Source organism: Cotesia glomerata, linkage group LG7 (genome assembly GCF_020080835.1).
Source record: "Cotesia glomerata isolate CgM1 linkage group LG7, MPM_Cglom_v2.3, whole genome shotgun sequence".
NCBI classification, from domain to species: domain Eukaryota; kingdom Metazoa; phylum Arthropoda; class Insecta; order Hymenoptera; family Braconidae; genus Cotesia; species Cotesia glomerata.
In genome coordinates, this window is record NC_058164.1 from 16139412 (window position 1) to 16159297 (window position 19886).

General features: G+C 37.5%; 1 protein-coding gene across 1 annotated transcript in view; it reads left to right on the forward strand.

Annotated features, from left to right (window-relative positions):
• The first annotated feature begins 16866 nt into the window (after window positions 1-16866).
• The window catches only part of LOC123268383 (ras GTPase-activating protein 1), a 59580-nt gene continuing 56560 nt past the window's right edge, over window positions 16867-19886 (forward strand). Inside the window, exon 1 of the mRNA XM_044733396.1 lies at window positions 16867-17376. Coding sequence (XP_044589331.1) covers window positions 17329-17376 — 48 coding nt within the window. The 5' untranslated portion in view covers window positions 16867-17328. The remainder of the gene's footprint in view (window positions 17377-19886) is intronic.

Sequence of the window (19886 nt, forward strand, 5' to 3'; positions counted from 1 at the left end):
TACCGGATCCAGCGATTTAGGTGTTGGATCCATTTCTCTGACAAGAGCATAAGGTTTATTCGCAATTTCATTCGGAGTTCCTCTTCCTCAAGTTTCAGTTGATAATGGGACATCGACTCGGATAAACGTTGTAATTTATTTCGCGTTTTTATTTCATCTGCGATTATTTTATTCACTTCTGCTCGAATAATGTGAGTCGCATTGTTTACGAGGACTGTAATTTCTCTTTGATCTTGGTATAATCGATCGATTTCTTGTGACAGGTGTTCGTGATCATCGTAGTCCATTAGGCCGAATACTTCTCGCGCGATTTTACCGACAAAACCGAACCATGGTGTTCTACGGTTACGCTGATAAGGGGTTCTTCTTCGGTAATTTCTAGGGTAGATTCGATTCTCCGTAAAATTGCATTTTTCTCGTCTTTTAGATCTGAAAGTAGGTGTTCTTGTAGTATACTTGAACATTCTATTACCGTAAAACTTATGTTGCATCCGCTTGACGCGATCATTTTGGCGACGGGGTCTTTCCAGGCCTGATGATCTTGATTTGTGATGGCTCCTATATCGATTGTAGATATAATGTTCCATTCTCTCTCGACCATATGTACTCTTTTGTAGGGATCGTATAAGAGTCCAGGATTATATTTCACCGGTTGTAGTTCGATTGCGTCTAGGTCAGGTGTAACAGAGCCGGTGACGCTGGAGAGTAGGTGGGAGAAGAAGAAGATTATCAGCATTGTGAATGATGTGTGATCTGCAACAGACCATTTTCTTTTATTCGGTGGCTAGCTTTAATTTACTAGGATGTTTAATAATATTTTTCCCGTTTCCTACTTCTAGGATTAGACAACCCTTCTCTGTTATTCCCACAATTTCTTTGGGACCCAAATAGTAGGTGTCTAATTTGTTTTTACGGGTTTCCTTTTGAAAATATACAAAATCCCCTATTTTAAAATCTACCGGGTGTCCTTTTTTGTCGAATCGCATTTTAGCTTTTTCTTTCGAGTCTACTAAGGTTTCTCGAGCGATTGTTTTAGTTTCGTTTAGTCGGTTCATTAAGTCGACCAGGTATTCCGGATACGTATCGATTTTATCGTAGTCCGGGAATTCTGTAGGGGCGCGGGCCTTTTTCCCGAAGACTAGTTCGTGAGGAGTGAATCTCGTGCTTACATGTACAGAGGTGTTGTAGTTGAACATCGCCATGGGGAGATATTCATCCCAGTCTTCGAAGGATGTTATAAAGACACGTAAATAATCTACTAGTGCCTGGTGACTACGTTCGAGGGAGCCGTTCGCTTGTGGATAGTACCCCGATGTTGTTACTCTGCGGATTTTTAAAATATCAGACAATTTTGCAAGTAATTTGCTCGTAAATGATGTTCCCCGATCCGATAAAATTATTCGAGGGCAACCGTATAGGCTGATGTATTGATTTATGAGGGCTTCTGCTATCGTAGTTGTCCTGATATCCGGGAGTGGGATTGCTGCGCAGTGTTTCGTGAAATTATCTTGAATGGTTAAAATATGCACGTTTCCCTTGGAGGTCATTGGCAGTGGCCCTACGGTATCGATCGAGATTTTATCGAATGCGTCGTGTGGTGTGTCGGTGATGACCATTGGTTGACGCGTCTTTATTCTTGTTAGTTTTTTCAATTGACAAGTTTTACATTTTTTTATATGTTCGTAAATTTGCTCCTTCATTCCCGGCCAATAAAAGGTTTCTCTTATTCGCCAGTAGGTTTTGAGGACTCCTTTGTGTCCTCCGACAAGGCTTTCGTGTTTTTCTTCGATGATTTTGGGTCGGAGTTCGACTGGAGGTACGACAATCTCCCCATCACATAAGGTGATTTCGACGGGGCAGTCCCAGAGCGTCTTCGTTAGAAGAGGCTGGATGCCCACGTCGCTGTAAGTATCGCCTTTCCTCGCCATTCTGAGGGAGCGGATATTATATTTTTCTAGAGCTAAACGGAGACTATTTAGTCCGGCAATAATTTGATCTGGCGTAATTTTTTCTCGATGGTGGGTGCCCACGAAAATTGAGAATATGCAGTATTTACCGATCCGGGTTATAATATGTCACCCATTCTGGGCTTAGCAGATTTTAAATCTTGTGGATTAATAAATTTGAGATCGCGTAACAACCGGGCTGTGGGGGACGCGAATTCACAATCTGTTGTTAGGAAGTGTGCCAAGTGATTACGTACGTAGGTAAGTCCGTCCCTGCTGGATAGAAATTTTATTGCTGATGTAGACTTAGGTTCGGCGATCGGAATTTCAGCAGGCGTTGTACATCTTTTTCTTAGCTCTTCTTCCGAACTAGAGGGTTCCGATGGTGGTAAATTTATTTCGGCCTGTTGTTCGGTTGTTGTTGGAGTTATTGTGCTATTTTTATGGATTGTCATTTGGTTGGTTAGTTGTACAGGTGTCTCGCTGGTGTCTGAGGGAGATTCTGTGGACGAATTCGGCTTTTGTTGCGGATTTTTAATCGCTGGAACAGGCTGTTCTGATGTTGACGGCTCTCCGAAGGTTACTCTCTTTTTCGCCCTTGGGACCGTTGTTGTTTGGTCAGGCGACGCATTGTCTTCCATCACACTGGAACAGGCTTCGGGGTTGTCATTGATGTTAAATGTGGGTAGTTCGGAGAGTCGGTCTCGTCGTTGAGCAATTACTGTCTCGTCCGCAAACGGTCTATACGGTGTTGATCCTTGATGCGTGGAAATGTCGATTATCTTTCCAGAAGACGGGTCCCATTGTATGCCTTGGGCTTCGAAATTTTTGAGCATGGACCGAATCAAAGTAGGGGTTTCCGGAGCTAATCTAATATTTTCCTCCGGTACTGGTACAGAGCTGGGCAATGATGACTCACCGATTTCCGTCGGGATGACGGTGTCATCAGGTTCACTGGCTGTTGAAGTGTCATCATTTTCGCCATCGTTTCCCTCGGATATTAATTCAGTGACTTCATTTCCATTTTCTGAGTCATCTGTACTGGAGTCCGGATTGGTGGGGGTTATTAACGTTCGATCTTCTTCTTCGTCTGAAACTACGTCTAATCGATGAAATGGTGTTGTTAATGATCTTCTGACTTCTCGGATGATCTCTTCGCTAGGTGGTGTCTTAGGAAACTGAACCCATTGTGGATATGCTGTAAGAGGGTTTGCTGGTTTTGTGGAACCGCGTATCCAGTCTGGGGCTACTCCTCTGACATTACCGAATTTTTTTGCAATTCTTTCGAATTTTTCGATGGACTCATTGACGCTAGTTCGAGTTGTATCAATATTTTGCGATGTGTTTTGGATGGGATTTGTTTCGTTTATCGGATCTATTAATTCTCCCCCCTCTTCTTCGTCATCACCGGAATCAAAATAAGTGGCCGGTGCTAGTTCGCGAACGGGATCTTTTGGTATTTCTACTCGTCCGGACTTCCCTCCTCCCTTATTTGGAGGTAAGAAGACGTCGTCAGAGTCGGCCGGAGTGTCTTGTTCTGATCCGTTCTCGGTTGATTCCGGTTCGCGATATGTAATGGGAGGGTTTTGTGAACCGCGACGAAGTTCGGATCGTAAACGAGAAGCTATTGTGTCTCGAATCACAGGGAGACTCTGAACTCTATTATTACGGGAGCCGGGTGGTCGACCTCTTTTCTTTGCGGGCGCTTCTGTGTCTGTGCCACTGGCTGGTAATAATAACGTTTCAGGAACTGAGTTATTTATAATTAATTCTGTATCTTTGGTATTATTTTGAGATTGTTGTGTTTGAATCTCACCCGTTCTTCCCCTCGGGTTGAATGACAAGGCGTCGGCGTACTGATCGCCTACGTTGGTTTTTATAACGACTGTAAACGAGAATTCGTTTAATTTAGAACGCCATTTTCGCTGACGTTCGGTGAGATCTCGGGTGTCTCTTAACCAGGCAACGCAAGCCTTTTTTGTTTGAACCGTGAATTTATTACCGTATAGATACGGGCGAAATTGTTGGACTGAGTATACTAATGCTAGGCACTCTTTTTCGTCCGGTGTGTATCGTAATTCGGCGTCTTTTAATATTCGTGAGGTGCAAGCAACGATTTTATCATTTCTTGTCGCTTTTGGGTTTATTACGAGATTGTTAGGTCCTATTTCAGAAGAGTCGAGTGTGGGGTCATCGAACTCTTGACTTAGGATACCCGAAATCCCTTCGTCTGATGAGCTGAGGGCTAAAATGAAAGGTTTTTCAAGATTCGGGTATGCTAATGTAGAATCTGCGCATAAGGCGGTTTTAATGTCTCGCATGGCAGAGTCTGCTTCTGCTGACCACTTAAAAGTTTTAGTTTTTCTAGTTAGGTCAGTCAGCGGTTTCGCTCGGACGGCATAATTGAAAATAAAACGTCGATAATAATTCGCTAGTCCAAGAAATTTTCGCATCTCGGTTTGATTTCTTGGGTTGGGGGCCTCGCGGAGGGCTTGAATTTTTTTAGGATCTGGTTTAATGCCATCTCTAGAGATAACGTGCCCCAGATAATCTACCTCAGCACAGAGAAATTTGCATTTATCTGGTTGTAATGTTAGCCCCGCTTCCCTTAGCACTTGAAATAATTTTCGTAATCTGACGCCGTGTTCTTCTAGAGTACGCGCGTGTAGAATTATATCGTCTAAATATATCAAGATCCATGGTAGCCAGCCTAGGGCGGTGTTCATCATTCGCTGAAAGGTGGCTGGAGCGCCTTCTAGCCCGAAAGGCATTCTGACGTATTCGAAATTACCGAAAGGGGTGGAGAATGCTGTTTTTTGAGCATCTTCCGGGTCCATTGGAACTTGGTGGAAGCCACTGGCGAGGTCGAAAACGCTGAAAAATTTTGCGTCTCCTAGTTGGTCAAGAAGACCGATAATTGAAGGGAGGGGGTATGCGTCCCCGATCGAGATTTTATTTAAATCACGAAAATCAATTACCATTCTCCACTTTTTAGCTCCGGTAATGGGGTCAGCCTTTTTAGGCACTACCCATACAGGAGAGCAGTAGGGAGATTTTGAGTTTCTGATTATACCTTGTTGTAATAGGTTTTCTACCTGTCTCTGGATCTCTTCTTGATGCTGTTTAGGAAATCTGTATTGTTTTATATGTACTGGTTTGTCTGTTTTAGTCGGAATTTTACACGTGGCCCGGTTGGAACAGCCTAGATTGTCTCCGGGTAGGTGGAATATATCTGTAAATTCACCGACTATTTGTAAAATTTGAGCCTTTTGTTTATCGTCAAGGTGATGAGATGGAATTTTCTTTAAAATTTCAGATGTCCGTTTTTCTCGCGTTGAAACATCGACTGTAGGGTTTTCGCTGAAAACGTCGTCAGAACCGGAAGCTGAACTCTCGATTTGGAATTTATAATCTTCTAGGACTTGTGGATCTAGGTCGAGAGTTACGGCTTCTTCGGTCGTATTAAAAGCCATACAATTCGCGTAACCCTGGTCTGCTAGGACAATGGCATCGCCAAGAAATATGCCTTCCGGTGCCGGAATACGTGGGAGGTATCCCTGTAGCAGACTTTTGGGTTCGATCGGTATTGGTACAACCATTCGAGTGCGAGGCGGGATTGTGAAGATCGGTGATTTGGCTATGTCTAGGCTGAACGGAATAGGATCTCTGGGCCGAACAAGTATGGTCAATGTTTGTTCGTTATATGAAATTTCCGCTTTTTCTTTGTCTAACCAGTCGTTACCTAAGATTCCCACGCCTGGGACTGGTAAGTCCTCTTTGCTGACTTGGCATGTAACTGGAACTCCGAAGATTTTTAAATCTACGGTCCCTAAGGTTTCGACTGGATCACCGCTGATTCCCCGAGCTATAACGCGACGACTGAAATTTATATAAACGTCAGGGAGGAGGGCTGTTTTATTTATAATGGAGACATCCCCCCCTGTATCTATGATAAATCGTTGGTATTTACCTAATAAGGCTGAGCATTCGACGTCTATTTTTGGACCGCTACCTACTGCTAGCAGCTGGGATTCGCAAGCACCTCTCTTGATTGAAAAAGGTATAGGTCGTGTGGGTCGGTTTCTTAGTACCATTGTGTACCAGTAGAACGAGATGTTCGCTTGTTCTTTAATTAAAAAGTCGTTGCCGAGGATCGCTAGGTAACCGCCTAAACGTTGGGGTACTACGCGGAATAGTACTACTTTGTCAAATATTTCGATGGTGACTATTCCTATTATTGGTTGTTGGTTCGATCCGATTCCCCCCACCTGTCCCATGTCCTTGCAGAGAAACGTGGTTTCGTTGGCTAGAGCGTCGATGCTGATAAAATTATAATTTGTCCCTGTATCGATGAGCATTTCTATTTGGTTACCGATAAATTTTGGGCTTTTTACCATAATTACGGGTCCTCTACCGGTAACAAGAGCGATGCCCTTTACTGGCTCCTCTGACGATAGGATGCTGCAGTCATTGGTTGAGGGCGTGGGGGCTGGCTCGTCGTACCCTCGATCTGGCGAGCGCCCGTTGAGTTTAAAGTCGGTTCGAGAGGATCTTCGCCTGGGTTCAGGTTTTTCCTGGGACATCCCGGGCAGCTACAGAACTCCGAGCTTTTGATGTGTCTCTCCAAACGTATCGGTGCGGGTTCCTGGTCCTCTTGTGGTGACTGAGGATGAATCGCTTCAGTCACGGGGTTCACGGGGAGAGTTTCGGGCGTCCCTTGAGGGTAACCTTGCATTGTTTGTTGTTTTCTCGGGATCGCTGGAGTTGGATGTAGCTGACCTGAGTGTGTCGGGTAACTCTGAGGTCTGTAAGGTTGATAATAACCTCCCTGTTGGTAAGGAGTCTGGTATTGGCGATTTCCGTATGCCCTGTACGGTGTTCGATATTGCCCTTGACCCGAAGTGGGCTGAAATTGCTTTCTTGGGTAGCTATTTTGAGTCGATGGTATCCCGTTCGTCGAGAATACCATAGCTTGTGGTGGTTCACAATCCGAATCTTCGCAACCGGGGTCTCCACACGGAGGTAGCCCATAATATGGTTGTTCTACAACCTCTGGATAGTCGAAATATGGATCTTCGGCCGGTGTATAAAAATCAGGGCATTCGGGTACACTATAGGCGAACGCAATTGGTTTTGGTTTAACATATAAGTCTGTTTCCGGGGCTTTGGTCCACGGATGACCTTGAGTTGGGACTGCTTGTTGTTGAAAACGTTGCTGGTTTTGAAAATATCCCGAATTTCCGTTTGGTCTATTATGGTTACTGTGGATTTTTGCCGGCTCCGACCTGGGGTCGCGTTGCGCTGGTCTCGGATTTTGGAGACGCATATTATTATCGTATTTTATGGCCTGTTCTTGAATGGCCTCGAACAGAGCTGTTAGGGTCGTATATTTAGCGGTGGAAGCTAAACATTTGAGATAATCTGGTAAAGATTCGAAAAATGCATCTAACGCGAGTTGGTGAGCCTGATTCATAGTGGCTCCCCGGTCCGCTTCGGGCACTGCGGCCTGTATTTTCCGAAGGATTGATCGCAGTCGATAATAATAGCTTTCTACAGCTTCATAATTTCCTCTACGTGCGGTAGTTAATTTGCCTAGCGATAATCGGAGAGGGTTGCCGAGTCTGAAATGGCTACGGAGAACGCTTAATAGTTCCTGGACCGAACGAATTTCCATGTCTTCAACGACATGGCGGGCGCGTCCTTGTAATTTGCGTAAAATGCGTCCAATAAACGGTTGCTGATTGTTATCGGGTATTAAATGTAGCCAGTCTTTAAGTCTACGATCAAATTCTTCGAAGCTGACATCGCTATCGCCCGTAAATGTTGGTAAATTTTCTTCTAATTCCCGTGTGATATGATAATGATCTTTTTCCGCTTCGTCTCGTATTGTCGTGTATAACCGCGTACCTGGAGCCGGCGGTCCTTCTCCATCGTTAGGGTTCACCATTTTTAATCCGTAATTACTAAATTCGAGGTGTATCGAAAACGGTGTGTGTACGTTGTGCCTACTTCTTGAGACAAGGGTGGAGTATTTACTTCCGAACCTGTTTGTTTAAACTGGGGTAATGCTCTCCGGGTTTTTAATAATTTAGTTAAATTTTAAATACGGTTTCGCTGCTAAGTAATTTTGGGTATTCCCCTTTTTTTTTTTTTTTTTTTTTTCTAGGATTAGAAAGGAAGGCAAAGAAAATAATAGATAAAGGAGCTTAAAAGAAGAGAAATAACTAAAAGAGGGAGACAAAATAAGATTTAATAACAGAGAGAAGAGAACCTCTTTTTTTTTTTAAAAGAACGCAATTAAAAAAAGAAAAGGAAATTTTAAATCGCGAAGTATTATTTTAATTACTAGGTAAGTGGGTCACATCTGTAGAGTACAATAACCGGAGAGTAAGATTAGTTATCGTAGGTATAGGGTTACGGAATGTAGAGTACGAAAGAACAAACGCGGAAGAGTCGCGTCACTCTTCTTAAAGATTAGCTGTCGAGGCCTTGACGCTAGTGTTACAGCACACAAGGTCGGCACAACAAAATCTTTACAAATAATAATAATAAATAACACTAAAATAATAATAAAATAGTAATAATAATAGTGATAATTATAATAATAAGATTATGATTGAAAAAAAAAAAATGAAAGAATTTTCAGTTAGTTTATTTTTTTTTTTTTTTTTGTTTAAATAATTTTTATTTAATATCAGCAAAATTAAAATAAAAAAAAGAAAAAAAAAATTTTAATCGAAATAAAATTTATTATTAGTCAGCAGAAAGAAATAACGAAGTATTTTGAATGGTTTAGCTGTTGGTTAATTCCAAACGTCAGCAAAAAAAAAAAAAAAAAATTTTATTTAATTTTATTATTGTATTTATAATTTAAAAATTTTTAAATAAAGTTGGAGTCGAATTACGCCGGATATATCAAATGACGAATTGAAGCTAAATTTAATTTTGCTTAGCTAGCGGAATGTGAAATAATAAAATATTATATTAAATAGTATAAAAAATTTGGGTGTGGTTATTGATTTTAAAAAAAAAAGTTTTGGAAATTTTTGGAGGAATTAGGAAAGAAATACTCTTTTCCGACAATTTTATCCGGGGTGGTTTGTCTAAAACGAGGGATCACCGTTCGAATCCCACCGCTGCCACCAAAAATTCAGGTCTGTTATGTCCGAAAAATATGATCTTGGGATTCGGTAGCTGGACTATCGGAGGTTCGGATAACAGATGAATTTCCCTAACGAAAGTATCGTTAAGTTTTATTTTATGGGTTCGCGAAGGTGAAAACCCCGGAGAGGGCCCCTTGATTAAGACAATCGACCTCGGAAATAATAATAATAACCTCCACTTACTATTGCGAATCTTGACTCCAACGATGATTCTTTCTTTGATTGGACTTTATCTTCCGTTGCTTGGCCGCTTCCTTCCTCCTGTTGGACTGGAGGTTAAAGGTTGAAGGTTGAAGGGCTTCTTAATTTATGAATGATGGTACACTTTGATTCAAGTTTTTAGGTTTATATTCAGATTAAAGGCCCTATGGGCAAACACGTCTTAATTTACACTGATCACTTATTAACTAATACCAATATAAAATAGCGTTGAAAGTATATGAGTTCGTAACCGGAGTAACGACCCCTGGCAAACAAAAGTTCGCCGATTATAATTCACAAAAGGAAAATATGATTTTGAGAGTGGGGACCAGGTCACCGGAACTGCGGGAATCTCGATTATCGTAAACACGAATCGTGGCTCGAAGAATCACAGTCACAGAACTCGGAAATACCGTTAAGGAACTCGAAATTGGAAATAAAGGAAAAGTGACTAATTAATTTAATAATTGAAGTCTGCCTACACGTGTCGGGGTGTAGGACTCACCCGGGCTCTAAGGCAGAACTGTTACCTTGTAAATGAGCTCGCGAATTATGGTGTTCACGTCTTTTATCACCTCGGTCGCGATTTGCAAGTGGGACTACTAATTAAACAATTGGTTCCTTTTGATGAGGTGATAATGCGCGGTAATGTGTATTCTTCAGCCACGAGTGAGTTGTCGCGCAGTCCAGGTTGTTGTTCCCTAAATATGCAAGCGCTGCACTTTTCGGCAGGAATGGGAGGCCCTGTATTATAGACGGTATGCCGGATATAACAGTTGTAACATTGCACATAAACTTAGAAATATTAATCGTAGAAATATTAATGTATCTATAAATCATTTGACAAAAGGTAATCGAACAATTCCTTTTTAAAGACTTCTAATGAACTCGCATCTAAGACATCTGGTGGAAGTTTTTGCCATAACCGTATTGCTGATATAACGAAAGAATGTTCTAGGCAAGATGTTGAGAATTTAGGTATTAAGAAATTTACATTATTATTTTTAATTGCAATTCTTTCTGAACGCCTAGAGTCATCATCAACGAACATTTCTCTTAAATAAATAGGCTTACCGATGGTTAACAATTTGTAGAAGTAAGTTGCCAAGAAGTACAATCTTCTAGATTTGACTGACAACCAGCATAATTGTTGTCTGTAAGGCGTGATATGTTCATCTCGTTTTAAATTATAGATAAATCTAATAGCACTATTTATGGCCCGTTGTAATTTTAAATCATTCTCAACATTTGAATCAATAAGAACAACAGAACAATAATCAATTAATGGTAAAATAGTAGCTATAACCAATAGTTTCCTTATTTCCATAGTAAATATATTTTTTCGAATTTTCAAACAATAAAGAGCAGAATTTATCTTTTTAATAATATAAGAGATATGATTTTTCCAGGAGAGATCATTATTTATATATAGTCCAAGGCATTTAGTTGAATTTACATAAGGTAGTTTAATACTATCAATAACAATAGGTGGAAGAGTAGACCAATTTACTTGCTTTAATTTACTATTTGTTCCAATGATCATTGCTTTAGTTTTATTGAGATTTACAGCCAAACCGTGTTCGCCAGCCCATTCGAAAATAGCTTGTGCGTCCTTTGTGACTAGATTAATAGCATTTTGCAAATTACTGACCGATGAATGATAATAAATATATTTGTCATCGGCAAATAACCCATATTTGCAATGTGTAATCCGTCGTGCTACTAGGTTTATAACCATAAGAAATAATATTGGTCCTAAAACTGATCCCTGAGGGACTCCGGAAGATGTTTCGAGAAATTTAAGTGGTAAACTATTTTCATCTATAATTGACTGTGATCGCTGTGACAGATATGAGTGAAACCAGGTGATAGTTTTTAAAGAAAAGCCTAACTCAAACATAGTTTTTAATATCACTTTTGCATCAACATAATCAAAGGCTTTACTTAAATCAAACAATACAATAATTGTTAATTTACCTCTATCCATGGCATTACGTATATCCTCAGTCAGTTTCAGTAGAGCCGATTGCGTATTATGGTATTTTCTAAACCCTGATTGATATTTATCTAGCAGCTCATTTTCTTCTAAATAATTTACAACTTGATTAGCTACCAATCTTTCAAATGCTTTACTTAGGTGGGATAAATTAGCTATCGGTCGAGTATCTGCGGGTGACTTTGGCGGTGTCACTTTGCTTAAAGGAATAATAAAAACTATTTTCCAGATGTCAGGGAAAACACCACATTCTAACGAGCGATTAAATAGACGGGTCAAGAAGATAATAATTTGGGGTATATGGTCTCTTAACCACCTTAGATTTAAGCCATCCGGACTTTTGCCCTTAGATTTTGATAGAGTTAATTTCAATTAAATCAAAGAATGTGGTATATGCGTGAAATAAGCATGGAGCGCTGTGAACGATGAGGGAATATAAAAATAACAAAAGGCAAACATTATTTTTAAGTTATTATAATTTATTCCTTAAAATTATATATCATTAATTAAACAATTACGACAGTAACACTATTAAACAATATCAATCTCTTAATGCTATAGCGTGAACAATATTTTTTGTTAGTCCATCTTTAGCTAACACAAACAAACTGGATGGTTTACCCACTCGAGAGCATGCCACGTATAATTGTCCGTGTGAAAAACATGGTGTTCTCAAATCTAATCCACAAACAGACATCGTTTGACCTTGGGATTTGTTGATAGTCATTGCAAATGCCAATCTAATCGGAAACTGAATACGTTTGAATCGAATTGGCACATCTGTAGGTATAATAGGAATCCGTGGTATGAGTATATTTTCACCTCTGAACTTGTCATTTAAAATCCTGGCTTCGATCACGTTTTTCATTAATTTTTGAATGACTAATCGCGTACCGTTGCACAGCCGGGGCGGGTTCAAATTACGAAGCAAGATAATTGGAGATCCAACCTTTAATTGTAAATTATGCTGTGGCATGCCTGGCAAATCCAGTGAGTTCAAAAACTCTGTGGGAAAATTTACTGCTTCGCTGTCGTCGCAAACTGTATCAATAGATTTATATGATACCAAGTTCCCTGGCAACAACATTTGTATCTTCAGATTTAAATTGTCAACGTCTACATTTTTTGCCGCTAAAATCGCTCTTTCTGCAAGCCACTCATGATTTATGTACTGTGTGTGTACATCGGGAAATATGTATATGTAATATATGTAATATAACGCGGCTTGTGGATACGATAGCTCCTACAATTCTTGATGAATCTTAATGAAACTTGGTACATTTATTCTTTGAATGGATTCAAAGATAAGCAAAACCGCTCGATTAATAGCAGCCATTTAAGATTTTCAAAATAGTGAGTATTGCATTTTCGGTCACTTCATCAGTGAATAACTTTTGATTAAGAAAAGATAACTTATATTTTTGAAAAATGCAATTTGAAGCTTATGAAATTGCCTTTAATTGACCTATGAAACATTTACTCCACAAGTTATTGGAAAAAAACAAAGATAATTTATTTCTGAGAAATCTAGCTTCCATCTCGGTTGAGGCCAAATGGCGTTTTTAAAATTTTAAACGTTTAAGGTAAATATTTTAGTTGCAACACTAATGCTAACAATTTTTTTCACCAAAGTCCGCGTTTTTCAATAATTTATAGATATTTCGACAAAATTTTAGTTTCAAAAATTATAATTAATACAAAGTGTATGTTTTTTTTTTTTTTTTTTTTTTTTTTAGAGAAGCGAAAAAAATCTTCCAAAGACACCACTATCATTGAAAGAGGATGGTCGGTAGTGTGGGATTTTTACCCACTAAAAAAAACTCCTCTCTCTTTACCCGTGGATGGTACGGAGATGACTGAATCGGAACCGCGTAAGCATTACTTCAATCCAGTCTATGTTGCGTCTTACGACACCTACTCCTGGTCACTGGTCCCTTTCTGCGGTTTTTGCTTTTAGAAGGCGCTGCGCGTAGGCTGCAACAGCTGACCAGTTTTCTTCTTTTCTGAGCATGCAGGCTATCAAGCTCTCGGGAGAAAGCGTGGTGCCTATAATTTCTTCGGTGATGCTTCTGTAGTCCTTCCACCGTACACACTCGAAGAACGTGTGTTCGGCATCGTCTATTTGATCCGGGCAGTATTTGCACGTTGTCGTGGGGTGCAGGTCCATCTTAAAAAAATAGGCGTTGAACTGTCCGTGTCCTGTCAATAGCTGGGTAAGGAAGAAGTCTGTGTCCCCGTACTTCCGAGAGAGCCAGACGTTGATGTTTGGGATCAAGCGAACTGTCCATCTGCCCGTCTCTCCTGATGTCCATCAGTCCTGCCACTCTTGCTGCGTTTCTACCTTTATCCTTGCTCTTGCCTCCTTCATGTTTTCTCCACTGGTTTTAGCGTCATAGAGTTTTGCTCTCTCGAACGCTAGTAAGTCGATGGGCGCGGCTCCCGCAATGACCAACACAGCCGCTTCGGAAACCGTGCGGTAGGCACAGGAAACCCTGAGAGCGCCTCGCCGCTGTACTGCTGCCATTTTTTGCCGGTAGGTCTTCTGCTTTAATATGTCTGTCCATATCTCTGCTCCATAAAGCAGTACCGAATGGACTGCTTCCAAAAAAATTCTTCTCTTTTTGGTTCTTGGTCCCATAGTGTTGGTCATAATTCTTGTTAGGCTAGATACCGTCTTGCTGGCTTCCCTGCATGCACTGTCAAGGTGTTCGCGGAAAGATAGTTTCTCGTCTATTATTGCCTCTAGATAGCGCAGGGCCCTTATTGACGTCAGTGTTGTTCCTCCCATATCCACAGCGAATGGTTTTGGGAACCATTTCTGACGTGTCAAAACGACCATCTCGGTTTTCTGCTTGGCGAGTTTCAGGTGGTGTTTATCAAGCCAAGTCTCGACGGCGTCAATGGTTTCCCGGTGTGTGTGTGTATGTGTGTGTCCTAAACTGCATAAAATTGGTTGATCCGTTCAAGAGATATTTTTTTTTTTATTTTTTTTATTATTCTCGTTTCAAAAAATTCTATAGAGGTGCTTATAGCACCTGTGCATAGAGAACAAGTACATATTAAATTATATAATTTTCCTTATCAATAATCACTTAATATAGTAATAGTAAATATAGTAATACCTAATACAGTACAAGCTAAAAGAATATCAGCCTAGCAAGTTTGACTGAGCAAAGTTTTACATTATTTAAAATGGATTTTATAAATTTTATAGTTTATATAAATCTTATAAGTAATATTGTAGAAATTATATTAATATCACGATTTTTAACTAATTATCTATTTGTATCTATTCTCTCAGTTTTTTATTTATTAGTTTCTTCTTATCATTCAAAGTTTTCATCTCAAATGGTAATTTATTGAAATATTTCAATGCTACATAATTTACTCGGTGGGTCTTATTAGGTGACTGAATAGTAGGAACGGACAATGTCTCGGATAGTTTAACCGGTCAATACGTAGTCAACCATTAACCGGTAGAGCCTTTGGGGTGTAACCAAATGGTCCAGGTTCGAGTCCCGGTTTGTCCGAATTATTTTTTAGGTTTTTTATTATTGTAAAATACTCCTGAAAGCTCCACAAAAAGACGCCGATTAAACTCGACAGAAAATCCAAAAAAACACTGATGAAACTCGGGGAAAACTTCATGAGAACACCAGCGAAACTCCGTAACGATTCCAATTAAAGACCAATTAACTACTATCGTCTTTATGTGTCACAACTGCACACAATACTCCGAGTTTACTACTGTGATGTAGCAGCACATGCCGCCATCTACATAGGATATAAATTAGCGGTTTATTTAAATTCAAATCAGACAAATAATTGATTAATAATATAATTATAAGAATAATTATTTGTAGAAAAATAATAAGAATAATATTAAGAACATCGTAACAAAGAAAATAAAACATATGGAATACTTAAATATAGAATGGTCACTCAAGAGGAAAATAAAATATAATATCTCGAGAAAAGCTATAAAAAGGAGAAACTAAAATCTTAAATAACAAATACATCTTTGTTTCTTAGAGACTCTAGCAAAATACTACAATTTACGACTTTGAATAAAGGACTTTATTATCCTAGGCTAAACTAAATATTCCCTTTTTTATGGCTTTTCTTCTAACCAGGCAACGACTACGACGCCATGTGTTAAACACATGGTTAGTTTCACTTTTCCGAGAGAAAATTAAGCGAAGGCGTCACTTTTACTTTTGAGTCCCACTCTTGAAGAAATCGAGCAATTAGAAATCATTCTTATAATAAATCCAACCCTAAAGCTAAAATCTCCCCTCTAAAATAAGTTATTAACTCGATGTAAAACTTAGGAAAATTAAGATATAGCAGTAAGCAAGTAACTCCTGTATATGAAACATCTTACAATATATCCCATATAACTTGCATATAAAATCTCATCATTCATAATACCGAATGCCAAATCCTCATCCTAACTAGTATAAATTAATAATAATATTAATTATTATTCACGAAAGTCCGTAACAGGAATACTTTCGTATTCTTTAGCGAATTTTAAAGAGCCCGCCGATCTGAGCCGAATCTAACTTGTGATATCATATCACGGTTTAGCTGAATCGCGACTGGCGCCGCCTCGCGAGCACTGACGATACCCCTTTTGATAGCGCTAAATTTAACATTAGATCTATTTATATTTATAAGAAAATTTTGGGAAAACCCCACAACCTAAGTCTAGAGTTTTAGCCATTAGTAAAAAAGGTTATTGTTAAAATGTATTTTTACTCTCTGAAAATTTATCACAATAGACTAGGAATAATAAGATAGTAAAGAGGATTAAGCCATAAATATATAAATTTACTACCTAATTGCTCTCGACCTAAGTAATTATAGAAATTAGAAAATATATTTTAATTTCTTAAGAAATATAAAATGTTGTATAAAAAAAATGCGAGAAAATAGTCTGAGCCGACTAGTGACCCTCATTTATGACGAGTCTAGCTCAACCCCTCAGTCCGGTAAATTCCCAGAGATGATGAAACTTCGGACAACTCTGCTAGCGAGCCCAGGTAGTTCAACAACGGTCGGAAAGGACGAGTACCTGAGTAGGAGTACAGCTAGGACCCAGTAGGAAGGAGAGGGACCAATCAACGTTGCCAAAAGGCCAGTACAGCGGAATACTCGGATGGTAGGGAGAGTCGCCCCTGCCACTTCTAGTGCTAGGAGTCGGACTTAGACATATTTGAGAAATATCAGAATATTATTCGAGCTCAGACCTATCACCTCGTTTCTAATTTTGTGTAAAGTCTTTTGAATACATATTTCAATTTAGTTAACTTAATTCCGTTCAAAAATTTATTTAATTTATATTCACATATTATCATCTTCCTCATCCTATAAATTCCCGTTGATAAAGTTGAGTATTTCAATATTCCCGGGCGAATCAAAGACCACGTCGGTAACTTTAAATTTAAATCAAGATTTCCATCGTTGTCCACCAGGAGAAGGACATAACAAACTATAATATTGAGACATCTACAGCAGTAAAAACTTACTAAACATCGGATCAGATCATAACAACACGTCGTGTCATGAACAATTTCACAAAGATTACAGCAACTGTATACTTTGTCTTTAGTTGCGCAGGTTGTCTCGTTGCTTTTAGTGGTGACTTGAAAAATATTAAAAATATTGAAATATAACAACGAAATTTTATACAGTATTCAACTGAGTATTGAAGTTAGGGTATGTCTATGAGTAATGAAGAATTCTACACTGCTAGGTCGAAAAAATGTAATATATATATATATATATTACACTTTTACACATTGGTAATAGTATAGGCTAATATGGATGTCTGACGTCACGGTAATAGTGGGGTAAAATGAATAAAAATACCCATCTATTGGATAGCATTATGCTTCGTAAATCTAATGTTTACTTTTTGATAATGTCATTTTTGTTACTTTAAAATAATGGATCGTGTTTAAAAATTAGTGTGAAGTTTACCCATTATATATAGATTTTATGAGAGGTACTATCAGAAATGGCAGAATTTGTTCGTGGAGGTCCTAGCGTATCGAATAACGCAAAGGTAAAGTAATTGTTGTTTATAATTTTTTACATTTTTACTTTTACAGTATCGAAATTTTGGCAATTTGCACCCAAGTAACAGAAACAAGTTTATGTAGGGTGATAAATTTCTTCTTTATTGAATGTATATATATATATATATATATATATATATATATATATATATATATATATATATATATTAAATAAAGCAAACATACAACACTATAAGCTTTAGCAACGTAGAAAGTATAAGAAAAAAATTATTGTTACCTGTTTAAGCATATTGACAGTATTAAAGATTAAATGTGACGATTGCATTCATGAATCTTACAGAAACAATAGTTGTGATTCAATTCTACCTATTACTAATCACTGATAGTACAGAAATGAAAATTGTTAAAAAAAAGAAAAAAATAACATCTATCACTATTTTAATTCACAAGCTTCGATAGCTGACTTCATTTAGAGCCAGTTTTTTAAATCATCTCATTAATTACAATCAAGTTTGGGTTGTAAAACTGACCCTTAAAGTATTTACGAACATTAATAACAAAACAATGTCGATTGAATTGATGTACATTCACATTACCTAAAATAAAGTTCTTACACGATTTAGAGCTTAATAAAAACTTTGCTTACGATACATTTTTAATTATTTCAAAATCTCATATTTTAGTATATTATATGCGAGCAGAATAAAAAGTGAAAAATTTCTGTCTTCAAAAATATTAAGAGTATAATTATTTTTTATTTTTACCTTCTGTTATTAATGACTGGGCTGTCAGTTTTTAATATAAATTTAAAGAGATGAATCATTTTTTTATTTTTCAACAGTCAAAATTTATTGATAATGCTAAAACAAAAATATTTAAAAAATTTGAGCCTTCAATGTTCATAGTTAAAATTCGCGAGTCAAATTTTCCCACTCAATAAAGTGTGTTGGAAAATCAGCGTGCCGGTAAGACTCATAAAGATTATAGTGTAAAACTGAATGCTTAATCCAATAGTTCTATTATCATTATTTTACTAAATGCACTTTTTTCAAGCTTATTTAAACTCACAATTGACTTTTGTTACCGGAAAATTTAAGAATTTTTTAAAATTTCGTCAAAATTATTGTTCTAAAAAGAAAAAAAAACTTTGTTGTTCACAATAGAAAATATATCATTTCGATTATAATATTACGGAAAATTAAATATATGTTTCGATTAATGAAATTTCATACGGCTCTTAAAAGCCGGTCCCAGCTATTACAGCTTTCTGAATTTCTCCTAAACAAAGAAAAATTAAAAAAAAAATTCTCTGCTACTCGATAGATTATTTAATTATTTTCTAGTAGAGAGTTTTTTCGAAATTTTCATTTGTTTAAGAAACATTTACGAATCTGCATAGCTTTCCTGCATCTTAAGAAGTTTAGAATTTTATTTTCCTGATTCTATGTCTTCGATAAATTAAAAAATTAAATATAATAAAGTTACCGAAAAATAACATCCCGGGAAAAAATGATCAGATATGAACAGGCATGAGTCTTCAGGTCTGATCAGATATGAAAAATGACCGGGTCTGATCAGATCTGGCCAGTCATGTTCATGTCTGATTAGATCTATTCATGTCTGACTCGATCAGGTCCATAAAAGAAAAAATCGTGTGTGTCAGCTCCGACGCACGACTGGAGTTTACTTCTTACGAACGATTATATCGAATATATAGATTAGTAAATGATGATAAATGGAATTAACTATTATATTACTCGAAGCATACATGATACATTTATTTTCATTAATGATGCAATTAATTCGTCAAAATAGCTAACTCTATTAACTTGTTATTATTTTCAAATCACAAATTAATATCGATAGTTATAAATAACAAAATTATGTGTAAATTCCAATAAACTCCAAAAATTTGTTTAAGGAAGTATAGGACGTACAGTCCGTCCACTGAGTTTCATCTCACAATGCATATATATAGCTATACTATAGTACGTGACTTTAGAAGGATTAATGTTGTTCGAGACTGTACTTTCAGAAAACTTAACAAGTTTTTACTAGTGATTTAATGAAATTTAGCTTACCGAAATAATCTTTTATGCATTAAATAACTATATTATTATCAAATAATTGATAATTTATTTTAAATTTGAATAAAATAATAAGTTTTTTAATTTTAAATATTTTTTAAAAAGTTTGGCAACGCAATAAATTTTATCGCGGTTGCGCATGCGTTGACTGCTCTATTCGTGTTTGTGATGTGTACGTGTGTATTATGTTTACAAGTAATGCTATTAAAAATATTAAAATATTACAATATTGATTATTTAATTATGTTATGTTTTATAATAAATAACAACAATTTTATAATACTTTTCTTAACCTATTTGATATTTCTGTTAACCTATTTCATTGAAGCTTTAAATTTCCCGCGTGACCCACCATGTACGGCATTGCCGTCAACATAACCCACATTTGCTATGGCTGACTATTGTTTTTAAATTTAGATTTTTCAAACTCAATTATTTTTACAACTAAG